Genomic DNA, 14,040 nt, shown 5'->3' on the forward strand with positions numbered 1-14,040 from the left:
GCCTTTATCTTTACATTGTGTGATACGACACTAAAATTTTATTATCCTTTTATTTGATATTTGATGGAAAACAGGCATTATTAAATATTTCAATCCATAATTATTCTAAAAATGAAATTATAATGCATTTTAAAAATGCAAACACGCTTCTACATAATTGAATCATGGAAGCTAATATTCGGTTACTTTAATTAATATTCCGTCACATTCCATTTCACGCTGGATGCAAAACTCTCAAGCATAATATCAATACGGTTTAGTGCATATTTATGTAACAGTGCTTCGCGCCAGTAATGGCAGAACGAAGCTTTCGACCTAATTAATTAATTTTCATGTTAGCATCGATGCTGATTTAAATCCGATCGCCAAACCGGTAGGCGTACGAGCACATTAAAATATGGAAAATTGTTAAGTCACATCCATCGAAATCGCGCTGCAAATACGTTTAAATGAGATAAATTTAATTATCCCCAGGCGTCACATATCGCTTAGCCAACAAACTCGATATTTGTGCTGACAGAATTTGAGACAGACGTGGCAATTTTATTGAAAGAAATATAGAAACTGAAAAAGTATCGTTATTATAACTAAATAAATTGTTCTGCTGTTAGCACAAATGTAAAAAATATTATATCATTAAATTTATTCCGATACAAGCAACTAACATACCCGTAACTATTACCATATTTATAACATATATTAATTGTTTCAACAAATGTGTGTATCAAACAAGTAAAACCTTTTTCTAACAATAAGTAACATTTAAATTACATTGATATCATGCGAATGCCGGTATACGGGATGCAGTTTTTATATAATTATGCCGAAATGAAAGTAAAGTAAATCTCATAGCTTGCGTACGACATGAATTACGCGAAACGTAAATTGCAGTTGCTTACAAATTCTACAAACATAGTTAAGTGGATTCAGTAAATCTCTGGGTGTGATAGCACAAACTTGCCGCACAATTCGAGGCTTGTTAGCACGTATAACGCGGTGTCGTTTCGCGCGTACCGTGAGAGATCGCGCGCATTCATCCGCTCAACTAAACTCGCGATGGATGTTTTTAATTTTAAACGCGACGCGTTTGTTGCCCGCGTGTCTGTTATTTTCATAAGCGACTTTTAGAACGTATATGCCGCGCGCGCCGACCGCGCAGTTGTCATATTTTTATTCGTAATCCGACATTGCGTATGTTTTTTGGACGTTAATTACAGCAAGAAGCAGACTGTCTGTCGGTGACTGGCTGTTGTGCGTAACGACCGCTCGTACAACACAACAAAAAAACTCCGCGGCACGCTTCCTCCCGCTGCCAACGCGTGGTTTTGCTTCCATAATTTGAATCCTTTTTATTATATTTTTCTTCCTGACAATATTTGCGATACGCAACCGTGACTCTTAATTTCTCATTTCAACGCACCATAAATCCCGATAACGAATCTTATACGGTATATCGATCTTTTTTTCTAATCTTTTCTTTTATTGGCTGTTCGACAAATTCTCATCAGCTTTTATCTCGTTAATTGCAATTAAATATATTTTTATTGAAATATAGACAAACGTAAATTCTTGCTAAAATCAATTACATCGTAAAACGAAATTTTCATCAACGAAACCCCAGTAAATCGAGACCTGAAATTCTTGATTAAAGATGAGAATTTTATTTACATTTTGCAATAAAAAAAATCTTAATTGCAATATATTTATTTTTCTTTATTATTCAAGATATAATATAACTGGACTAATAGTTACTTGATATGTTCTTTTTTGATGTGACAAATGTTCTAATTTTTTAACATAACATTTGTCACAAAAAATATAGAATAAAAACAATCTATTTTTCACATATTATTTTTCAGCATCTATCTTTATAAATCAGTTATCAAACAGATTTATCTTTCAAACTTCAAAGTGCGTGAGCTATCTTTCGTTTTAACCTCGGTTTCAACTTATCGTGCAGAATGCAAATGTCATTAATTAAATTACACAAGTATGATAAAATCATCAGATAATAACACGATATTGACGCCGCCAATTACATTAATAACATCGTTCATTAAAATTCTCCAATACTAAAGCGCATTCATTTCCCAAATGAAAAGCACCAATCACGGATATATCAATATTGCTTTTCAAAGTCGGGACGGTAGTCCGAAACTTGTTTCAATAATAAACATTATGATTACGTCATCATATGAATATTCATAATCATAACTTTGACGAAAGCCATGCACAAACGAAAATAAGATACATCAATTACACCGTTTGTTCACGATACACCGGCAAAAACTGTCAGCTTCATTTCAACCCCCCAATCGTCATTGCACGCCCGCCGCGCGCCGGTTCGCACGAACAACCCTATACCGTCTCCGAGATTTATTTGGCGCTTACGCGGCCGCCGTGGATGCTGACGTTGGTCGTTTCTAAAAGGCGGGAACTTCTTTTCAGAAGCGCCGCTTCTGAGTAACCGGACAGTTTCACATTTCGCGATAAAAGTTTCGTAAACGGCGACGACGTAGCCCGTCCGACGTTGGCAAACGGAAAGGAACTCCGTTGCTGCATTTCCACCCAGTTTCGGTGTCGACTTCGGTGTGCTGGGGAGTTGTTACTGGCGTAATTTGCGAGCAGTGCTTTCCCTATCGTTTGCAGCTGCGGCGAGAGGGGCAACCTAGCTATTGTACATCCTTGGGAGCAATATGTAGCACTTCATGTGAAGTGGAGATATGGGGATAATAATTTACGCGTGTCACTGCGCAAGCTTTAGCGCTAAAAACGACGAAAGGGAGTGTCTTATGTAAGTTTCATAAAAAAAATATTAGCGGACTTTTCGCAAATTATTTGAAATACTGAAAAAAGACACTATTGAATATTCATTTTATATGGTAAATTCTACTAACTTTTTACATTTGTGGTATTTATAACGCGCAATATCGTTCTCTTTAAACTCTGAAAAATGTAAGTAATCTCAAATCAATATTTAATCGATTCATCTAATAATGAATAGATTGACCATAAATTAATTTAAAAACAATGTCCGTAGTTAAGGTTAACTAAAGTTTAAACGCAAAAACCATTTGCTTCGTCTTATTTCTGTCATTTAATTGATATAAAATTGTGTTTCGTAAACACATTAAAAAGTACTATACCTTCAGGTACAACAATAAACTATTTCTCAAGGTAAATAAAGATACTAAAGTTAAAATTATTCTTCTACACGCTTTACGTAATAAGAGTACGTTATAAGAATAAATTAACGTTAAGAACGCATTCAAAAGCGGAATCGATCGATTGCCATGCCATTTGCAAATACGCATACAGCATCTATTTTCGAGGGTTTCGCGCTAAAGGCGATTCTCTTGCTCATGTAATTATGAAGATAATGGAATTGTATGATCAGTTGCTAATTCAATCGCGTAATTTCGCGGTCGACTTGTACGTTGTAAGGCTATAACAGATGCTATTGTTGCGGAATCTTCGCTCGTTTCGAGTAACAAAACTCGTAGCTGCATTTCCGCACAAACTCCTGCATGTCCGATCTATCGTCGCGTTTTTCTATCTCGTGCGCATTTCGCGTATGTAGCAGCACGTGAATAAGGGCAAAAAGTTTCTTCTAAACGTAAAGTGATCTCTCACCTTTGAAATACCTGGCAACATTCCATCCATGCCACCCGGCACCCACATACACTCGCTTCACTTCCCCCCCCTCTCTCTCTCTCTCTCTCTTTCTCTCTCTGTTTCTCTCTCTCCTGCGTTTTTCACCCTCTCGCGCCTCTTTCTCCTTTTTCTTTTCTCCGCCAGAGCGACACAATGGAAAAGGGAACATTTGTTTAGAAAACGCCCTGGCAGTTCACTGTAATCTTAATGAAAAAAGCTCCCTTTCTTTTGAACGCTTGAAAGACTGCTCGTAATTAAAATCCTCGCTGAATTTTTTAAGAGTACTTAAGAATTAGCTATTCAGATGCAGCGCGGTATAATGGACATGTTGTCGGGCAATTGTTACGCTTTCTTTTTCTATCTGTCCGCAACTATTGTCGGTGAGATAATGTTCAAAATTAATATTAGTTATTAGTAAATATTGTAGTTAATAGTTCCAATAAAATGCAGCATAATTATTATATGTATATATATCAAACAATTTAAAAATATTTTGCCTAAAAAAACTCTTAATATCTTTGAATAATAGTAAATAATAAAACACAGATTTGATAATAATAATCATGTATTTATTTATTTTTGTCAATTATTCAGTTAAAAAATACATATTTTTAATATTTAGTCAAGCCGTCTTTGGCGGGTATTATAGTTTTGATTTGCCTTGGCATAGATACTATTGATGCATGCTCGTACTGCCTCTTGCATCTGTGAGTGTTATAATTCCAGACATAAATAATTTTATCAATCAGCTAAGTTTTTGGTGGTAATCACTTTATTTGCTACTTCTCTCTTCACCTGTTCCCACACATTTTCAAATACGTCATAAACAAATGTCTATCTTCTACAGAACAATAGCTTCTCGATGGATTATAACAATGATAGTGCTGGAAAATCCGTGAATTGTAAAAAATTAAGATGCGTATAATAATATGGCCAGGGACTGTACACACACCTAGCAGAAAATTTGCTATTTCAACAATTACGTCCATCCGCGCGTAAATCTCATCGGTTTGATGATAGTTTGACTATCAATCATATATTACTTTCGTATCTTGTTAATTTCGCGTATATTGTAACGCGGCGAGTTGCAGCAACCTTTTGCTGCAATTATGATATCAGCGTTATTTCCGATGTATCGTATATTTTACTCGAGCTCATTGTGACCTCGAATTATGCTGATACGCGACTGTTATTAATATAGTCGTCGTACTACAAAAAAAAAAGCCTTCATGTATCCGCGGCGCGTAAACTGTAAACACATCAAGCAATACATCAAGCTCGCGCAACAGCCTCTGTTGATACAGTTCCGAGGGAATACGGGCAATTATTCAAGCACGTGATGCTTTATAAAAGCGCCGAAACATTTTCAATTTTATTTTATAATAATCTCAGGGGAAACGATAAACGATATCTCGCGCAAATGTGCATTTATTGCACTTCTGCATAATGGCATCCATACGCTTTGCACTAATTTACGGTCGATAACACTCAGATATATACCTACCATCGCCCTTTTCACAAATTTCCTCTCTGTAGTAATCGTCATTAATTGGGTAGCAATGCAAATGGTTTGTTCAGTCTGACATCGCTAAATCATTGTACTATTTATATTTTGGCAACATACAGGAATCTCTTAACAGGTTGGACTATCTCATAAATATTCTAGAAGCTGTCAAATACTCAGAAAGCTGCATTATAAAAAAGTTCGTTTTTTAAAAAGAGACATCTATTACTCTCTCCGTACACACAGCGTCAAAAATGATCTGCCTCGACAGTGATACCGTTCAAAAGATATAACTTAATCAGAATGGAATGAGCTAACCACCGCATGCCAGCCGCTTTTGTCTTTTTCCCTTATATTCGCAGACATACACACGTCGCGCCCGGTTTTTCGAACCGATCGCGTTCCCTTATCTCGGGAATCCATGAATAATGCACGTCCGAAATTCGCGCTTGTCCAATTTATGCTGTGGAAATGCTGCCCCGAGGATTCGAGCCTTACATCCAGCAGAAAATCGATCTCCCAGGAACGTTTTTTCGCCACGATCCATCATGCTACGCGACGTTTGACGTGGGCGCGAGGTTAACAAATCACGATTTTACAGAAAATTTCACGTTGCGTTACATCACGGAAACATAATAACGTTAGAGGTTAACGAAAATATTGCATTGTCTGTTCAAATAATTACTTTTTATTTGCAGTTTTTAAATTTATATATTTATAACGAGTCAACTAGAAAAGCCTTTATTAGTATTATTCATCGAAGAGGAAATTGCCGTTTGGTAAGGAACACAAAGTTTAAAGTAGTAAGAGATTCGATAAAAAAGAGCTTCTTACAATTAGTGTTGTATTTTCTCGTTGCGCAAATTTGCGCAGGCATTAAGCAACGCAATAGCAAAACGCGGATGCAAGATAAGCTTGTCGAACTTTATGAACGTAGCCGGTAGCGTAAATACCGAGAAATCCCCTTCTGGTCATCTATCATGTCACGAATATATTTGAGCCGCCGAGAAAGTGAACGAGTTACGGGACACTTTCAGGTGAATCTATACCGGGATTCCGACATGTCTGACTTTATGCTGATGGCGGACATTAGCATTGGAACCATTAATTCAGACGATTTCTGGCAGGTAATGTTCAAAACGTTTCAAGTCCAGATGATCACATGCGCCCTAAACATCTTCTCATTGGATGATGGAAACAATTATCATATATAAATTTTGTTTGGCTTTTAAGTCTTTTTCATTATTGTTCGATTTGTCATAAAAAAACACATGACAAAAATATCAAAAATATATGTATAAGTTGAACTAATTTTATAAACAGCGCAAGTACAAAGACTCTTTTTTCTGTTATAAAGCATTGATGTTTGAAGAAACTAACGAGTTAATCCAACTTGTAATACCTATGTGTTTAATATATGATCAAACAAATATTTTATATTAATTGAGACGAAACGTAAGAGAAGGAAATTTCATGTGTAATTATTGAATCAATTACAATTCATAAAATATGACATATCTTTCAACCGTTTCTCGCAACTGACGTATTAATTATCATAAAGCTCAGTAATTAAATATACGATAATTGAAAGTTTAATATGAAAAGAAACATAATATTCCAGAATAAGTAAAAAATATATTAAAAGCAAACTGACACGCGCGCGCGCGTTATTATACAAAATTTGCTTTATTATGCGTTTAAGTTTATTTTTATATTTTATTACGAAAAGATCTTTCGATTACAATAAAATCCGTTCCCTGTGATCACGTTTTGAAAAGCATATTTTCTCGCTTAAAGTCGTATTATCGGAAAACGGAACTTTAGTAGCAAGAAAGTTGATTTATCCTTCGAAATGATCGTCCCCCGACTCTTAATAGGAAATATAATAGGAAATAGGGTAATGCCTAGCATGGCGGTGGCACAAAGCGAACGTTTATTGCATTTGGGCAGCACTTTACGTTGCATTATCTTATCTAGACGTACCTTGGATTCTCCTCGTGCGGAAGAATCGTAGAATCGTAGCTTTCATAACTCATCTTCGCTGGGATGAATAAAGGGTATGATTCTCAAAAATAAAATTATAGAATAGGAATACAATATAGCACAGCTATAGTTGTTCGCTGCTAACTTAACTTACGTTCGCGTCTCAAATCTTCCGACGTTCCTGCCCGAAAGAATCGTAAACTAATATTTCGATGGGCATTAAGTCCCGATATTCTTGCGGGGGGAATAGATATACATTGACTCTTTACATAGACTTTACTATCAGCCTGTATATTTTGTTGCATTTAAAGCACGTGCGTCAGGACAACAAATCTCACCATCGCTACACTGTTAAATATTAAAGGATAAAATATAAACCAATACCTTGAGTTAAATAACTTTTTGTTACTTTTAACTATCTGCGTCGGAAATTTATTACTTTAACGCAAACTAGTATTATTTTAAGTCCATTGTTTAGTTAAATTAACAACATATTGAGTAGGAGCAGTGGAGCGACTAATAAGAATGTTAAAAATGACTCAAATTGAGTATAATTTGATATACTATTACGAATTTAACAATTCTTTTTCCATAGTGCTGCAGCTTTTCCTCAATAATTCCATCTTTTAATTAAATATCGATCAAGTTATCGACGACCGAGAACAAAGTTTTAAAAATAAGCATTCAAGCTAGTGTTAAACTATCCGCTTTCAAGCATTACTTCGATAATCGATTTTATAAAAATGTGTAGTCGATGACTAAATTGTAGTTGATGACTAAATTGATAGGAATATCGTTATAGTACAGATAGATAAAAGTTTATAACCGATATTATTATGCAGTACTTAATGCAAACTAGTAAAATAAATAATGAGATATTCAAAACTTTTAATGACGAAGATTATTACGCTCCAATATTTCCAAGATATAATTATTTGATTATATTTGATTTTAGAACTAAATTATTATTTAAGAATAGATTCATCAATAATTTAATTTAGAGAACGAATAGAGAAAAAATGCTATCCGATAAGTAGCAATTGACATTTCTTCTCTCGTTTTCTTTCTCAAATGCTCATTTTTAAGCATTTGCACTTTAACTAATGAGACCTAGAAAATAATGACGTTCAAGCAATCAGTTTCTTCGTTCATAAGTTCTCAAGAGTGTTAACTGGTAATTAGACTGTAATGAGAAGATCTTATAAATTTCGTTAAAGTCCCTTTTTCCGTTTAGGGAGCAATTCGAGTTTTACTAAAATAAATGCGACTAATCCCTCGCAATTATTTTCTTTTTAAACTCCATTTGATTTTCCGACTTAAATTCGAGAAAACTTGCCCGTAATCGGCGCGTCTCCGCTGACCGTCTCGCCGCAGGTAGATCGATATTTAATTAAAGGTGGATCGCGAAGGGGAAAAAAGAAAACAGATAAGTGGAAGGAAGAAAAATGTGGAAAAGATTGGATAAATCTGGTGAACGTGAACTAAAAATGCATCCGGCCGTGCCCCCGAGAAAATGCGCGTCGAGCAATTCTGTATCCCCAGCTATTAAAGAAATCTATATATTCGTCCGTTTCCAATAAAATCTCTGTTAGATACAAGTACGTTTTCGAAATATTGCACATTGAACCACGTTTGACTGTACGATCAATCTTCAGTTTAAATTTTTACAGCTGGACGGCAACGGTAAAATGAAACTTTTTTCGCCAAAGTGGACGCGGTTTTTTGTTATTAGTTACACGCGCACGAGAAGAGAATAATAAACTAAATAAAAGAGATATTTACTGAAAATCGTAATTTGCGGTATTTACCTTAAAAAAAAACAATTAATAGTGGAATATATGAATATATAGGTATATGAAAAACGAAATATTTTATCATAATTTTATGCATGCATAATTAATATAAAATCTAACAAATCGATAAGTTAATAAAAAAATGTTCAATAAATTATAATATAGGAAAAATGATATATTATATGCATAATATATATAAAACGTAAGTAACGAAATATTTATATATTTATATTACAATAACTACTGACAAGTAGCTGAAATAAACTAATAAAAATAACTTTAGGCCAGATATCAGTTAGGACACGCATATATATTTCTTTGCCAACAGCTTTCAAATTGACAGAACCCTTGTATACTTGATAAAGAGAGAAAGTCACTCGGATCATTTGTTTTAACGTCAATTTTATCAAACGTCGTAAAAGCGTCAGTCGACAGACAATTACACTCATCAATTCTGGATGTTTCTTCCTCCGGGCGAAAAAGGTGGGCGAAGCCCCGCTGGAAAAACCGCATCCATCCACCAGTTGCATACGTTTACCGCTCTTCGCTCGATAACAATAAAGCCCGTATAGGAGTACAAAGAAGCCTGTCCCAAGCGAGAGAGAGGAAATTCGGAAAAGCGGAAAAGTGGGTCGCGAAAATTGGATGGGTGTGTCGAAAAATTGCGTTTCCGGAGAAAAATGCATAGTGCGAACCGTATGACATTCGCTTCGTAGGAATGATTCCCGATTGGTGCCAAGTGCCTTTAATCTAACGAGTGTCCGCGAACGAAGTGTAACCGACCGACAAATACTGAATGCGCGGCCGTCGCGTCGGCCAAGCCCCGACGATTCCGCATTCTTCCGCAGAGAACGATTACAGCCACCACCTAACGTGAATCGCAGTCGAGCACTCCGCAAATTCGCACGCTTCGATCGTTTCATCGACCTTCCTTTTGCCTCCCTTGTTACCGCGAAACCATCTTCCTAGTTTTCTGGCAGTCAGACTGCCGCAGCTCTCTCTCCCTCCCTCTCTCTCTCTCTCTCTCTCTCTCTCTCGCAGCGAACGCAAGAATTTTCGAAAGATTCTATTTGCGCGTGTTCCGCAGAGCGAAGAATTTAGGTAGGTAAGTTATAAAGCGTTCGTACTCCGATGTAAACGCTTTAGGAATTTCCCCCTTTCCTTTTACATTCTTCCCACGCAGCGAATTTGCAACTTTTCGCTTACTTTTTACCTCGATTACGGTTTAGGAGCTACATAAAAAAGTGAATATGTCTTTTTTTTATTTCAATGTTATAGCTCACGCCGAAAACGATTGAGAAATAAAACCTGCACCATTCTTCATAGTTCACGTAAGTACTCCATATCCATAAAGTCCAATGAGTTCGGATCATTGTAATTCGGTCCATTGTGTAAATTCACATAAAACACTGAAAACTTTGAGGATACAATAAATGGCTGGAACGCGGTGAGAGCTGAGAGAGGCAAGGCTCGCGTTGCTGCGGAAAAGCTACGCTAAGGCGACCATACGTCTTTGTTAAATCTATGCCACGCTTAGTCAACGCCGCGAGATAGGCATCGGGGAGATTTCGCCTTCGAAGGAAACACCCCGACGCGACGTCTGTGTCCCCGCGTGGCTCCTCCATGATATATCGTCGCAGACACGCCATTTCCTAAGCGCTACGACACCCACCTCCCCCCCCCCCCGCCTGGCATCTATATGTTTACGTGTGGAGAACGCGCTCTAATCGCGGCCGCGATATTTATTGGCGACCCGCTATTACACGGAAGCGACAATTTGTCATGCCGCTGTATTAATTACGTAGGCTATACCTTGTGCAGATAAGGCCGCTGGAAGCAACCTGTTTGAATCGAAGCCGTCTCCGGTAAATTTTCAGATTAATTGCCGTCGGACCAGTCAGTGCTTGTTTGCAATTAATAACGATACATATGTACCAACGTACGACCTTTGTTAATTGTCCAAGGATGATTTATATTCTGAGTAAAGCAATAAACGAAATTCGCATTTCAAATAGCTTCATGATTCTGTCTGCATAACAACAGCTAGGGTAAATATTATATCATCTATCTTTGATGTATCAAAGATTCCTTAATTAATATTATAAGCAAGTTTTAGATTAGAATGCGAAATACATTATGTACAACTTAATTAAATCGATGGAAAGAATTCTCTTGCCTGGCATTTACAGTAAAATATGATAGCAAAATCAGAAGAAGAGACTTACCACTTTGTCGCCCAAATTTCGCACGCGGCACGGCAGATATGCGGTTTGTCCTACAAATGCACTGACGTTTGCTGCTGTCGGCTCGAAAACGGGCATATCTTCCATCAAATCATTACTGGCATCGTTTGCATGCCGCTGCGCATCTTCGGTGGATGTTACGCGTACGTGTGCTGACGCTGAAAAGAGAATAACAATCTGATGATGACGATCATGATTCTTAACGCTGATGCTTAACATATTTCTCAATAGTCTTATAAAAGTTACGTTAATAAAAGTAATTGTTATTTGTGTTGCGCTTTATTTATTACTCCAATGCCGTGTGTTAGTGTATATACGTTAAATTGTTAGAATAAAGAGAAGAGTGCACGCACGATATGTTTCAAACATTTTTTCTCATTTTGTTTTATAGAAAATATGACAATTAAGGGATCCGTCTGTCGGAAGAGACTGAAGAGACGTTAAACCGTTGGTCCAAAGGGTTAAAATACCTCAGGAAAAAGTCACCAACCCGCTCGATAAGCATGGTGACTTCTAGTTAGCGTAGACTGACAACCCACCTAATGAAACAAACCTGTCATGAATACATTACTATAGTAATGCAGGCCAAGGCTCTCCCGAGTTGTAGTGTCATGGATTTATTTTTTTTTTAATTTAAGATTAAATTCATGAAAAAATCATAAAAGATGTACAGAAAAAAAGTAGTGTTACATATGAAAACTTACATACTCGAATATACGCAACAATCTATAATCTTCTTATATAAGAACTTATATAAGAATTTTAACTTTTTATTTCAACTTTGTTTTCTTGGTTGAACTATATAAAATACTTCATTAAAGCAAGTTTTCTTCATTTAACACAATATAATCTTATTTCAAAATTTAAAACTAAAGATATTTCAAAATCAAGAATATTCTTTTTTATGTGCTAATCTTATTCTTATGTGCAAAAGATTGTACGGAATTATTAATATACGGATTAAAAGAAGTCTATCTTCGTAACGCGTTGGCAAACTTAATCACGCGTGTAGTGCAGCATGTGCAGCGCGTCACAAAGAAGCGCGCAAAACGTGTTCTACCTCCCGTGAAACTTATATGCGGATTTTGGACAGGAAACCAGCGCTCACCGACGTCTCCCACGAGAGCGCAGCTCGTGAATCTGCTGCGAGCGACTGCTAGATGTACTACTTACAAGATACCAGAATCCAAATGCGCGTTATAACTGGCAAGTAGCGAACTGGCGGCGCCGAGCGAGCAAACTCAGCTCATTTCTTAAGCATAATACGCTCTTCGACATTTCGGCGGAATATCTTATAGAACATAGCTATGCACTCTGCCTCATTGTATATGCTCGTTTGTACCTCCATAGAATTCTCCCCCCGCCTCCTTCGCCACCCAGTTCGTCATGTACTATGAAGAATAAGCTAGCATACTTTCACGACAATATACGCTCGACTTTATAGTGATAAAAGACATTACACATGTGCAGCGAACGACGTGTATTTTATCTAAAGAGCGAGCGCGCTCGCTCACTAACAATTTTATTTCCAAAATTTTCGACAAAGGATATCATGTAGTAAAAAAAAAGGAAAAAACAAAACTGGTTCATGTTTAATCGATAACGCGTTTTTATTGGTTTATACCTGGAGGATTGATTGAGTTTGTAATAAAAGAGATTGTTTTGAGTACTTGTAAAAACTTGTTTTGATGAATTGGATTAGAGAGACTTTTGCGTTTTTATCATGAGCACCCGTATCTGCTTGTATACATTTTCATAGTACATTTTCAGAGTTCTCTCGATACGCTTTACTACATTTTAACCATGAATTTGAAATATGGTTAAATTCACTATATCTCTAAATAAATAAATGTTTTTTGTTATTTTTTACGAAATTCTTTTTACATATATTTTATTTTATTTTTTCTTGACATATTGCTGAGTATATTTTATATTTGTTGGTTTTATATAATAATGCAATATATACAATATATTTACGTGTACATACCAGATTCCAAAACTAAAACTTAAAATCTAATTGCAATGCAACTCGCAAGAAGACGCGCAAATTATGAAGAAAGGACCAATATTCCTTAAGTCTGATTCACGTTCTCGCATCTATTTGCTTCACGTGTGCGAGTGGCAGTAGAATAAATTCGATTCACACACATTCCTCTCTCTCGCAACCCATCGAATATATTTCAAATATGCATGTCACGTAAAATAGTGACACGTACTACAGGGGTCGCGCGAAAGCCAAACTTTCAAACGATTTCGATTTTAGGAGATTATAAAGGGCACATTATTCACGCAAATTGTACGGGATAACCGCAATTTTACAATCATGACAATATAATCTAGTGGCGCTAGTTTGAGTATACGATATAAAAACTTTATTATTATTATTATTATTATTATTATTATTATTATTATTATTATTATTATTATTAACATCTTTTATTTCAGTCACGCGTAAATTCTTTATCTTTCAATATCTAGCGAAATTCCCATGTCGTGTAAAAACAATCACGCTTTCAATTCAATATTAAATTTTCAATACTAAAATTGAGATCTTTTTCTACTTAATTAATATGATCCTTATTAGTTAATAGTCTAAAAATCATGGAAAAGTTATTACTTTTATTCTAACATTTATGGCTTTCCAGCTTTTTGATAGCCGTTTGCTGACTGAACACGTGTTGCATAAGTCTTCGAAGTTCTCGAATAAACATCATTCAAATGGGGCTGCCGGGCTATACGGATCGTTCTCTGCTTAGTATACCTTCGGAACAGTTAGTATATTCTCCATCATCATCAATCATCATCAGACCGAACGACGATACTCATTGGCGGTTGACAGGGATTGATCCGAAAGGAAAGTTCG

General features: G+C 36.1%; 1 protein-coding gene across 3 annotated transcripts in view; it reads right to left on the reverse strand.

The window, feature by feature from the left end:
• Positions 1 to 14,040, reverse strand: part of LOC139813036 (zwei Ig domain protein zig-8) — a 122,234-nt gene that overhangs the window by 65,336 nt on the left and 42,858 nt on the right. For all 3 annotated transcript variants that reach the window (XM_071778291.1, XM_071778290.1, XM_071778288.1), the window contains one exon: positions 11,160 to 11,335. In XM_071778291.1, the coding sequence (XP_071634392.1) occupies positions 11,160 to 11,335 (176 nt within the window). The remainder of the gene's footprint in view (positions 1 to 11,159; positions 11,336 to 14,040) is intronic.

This window comes from Temnothorax longispinosus, chromosome 5 (genome assembly GCF_030848805.1).
Source record: "Temnothorax longispinosus isolate EJ_2023e chromosome 5, Tlon_JGU_v1, whole genome shotgun sequence".
NCBI lineage: Eukaryota > Metazoa > Arthropoda > Insecta > Hymenoptera > Formicidae > Temnothorax > Temnothorax longispinosus.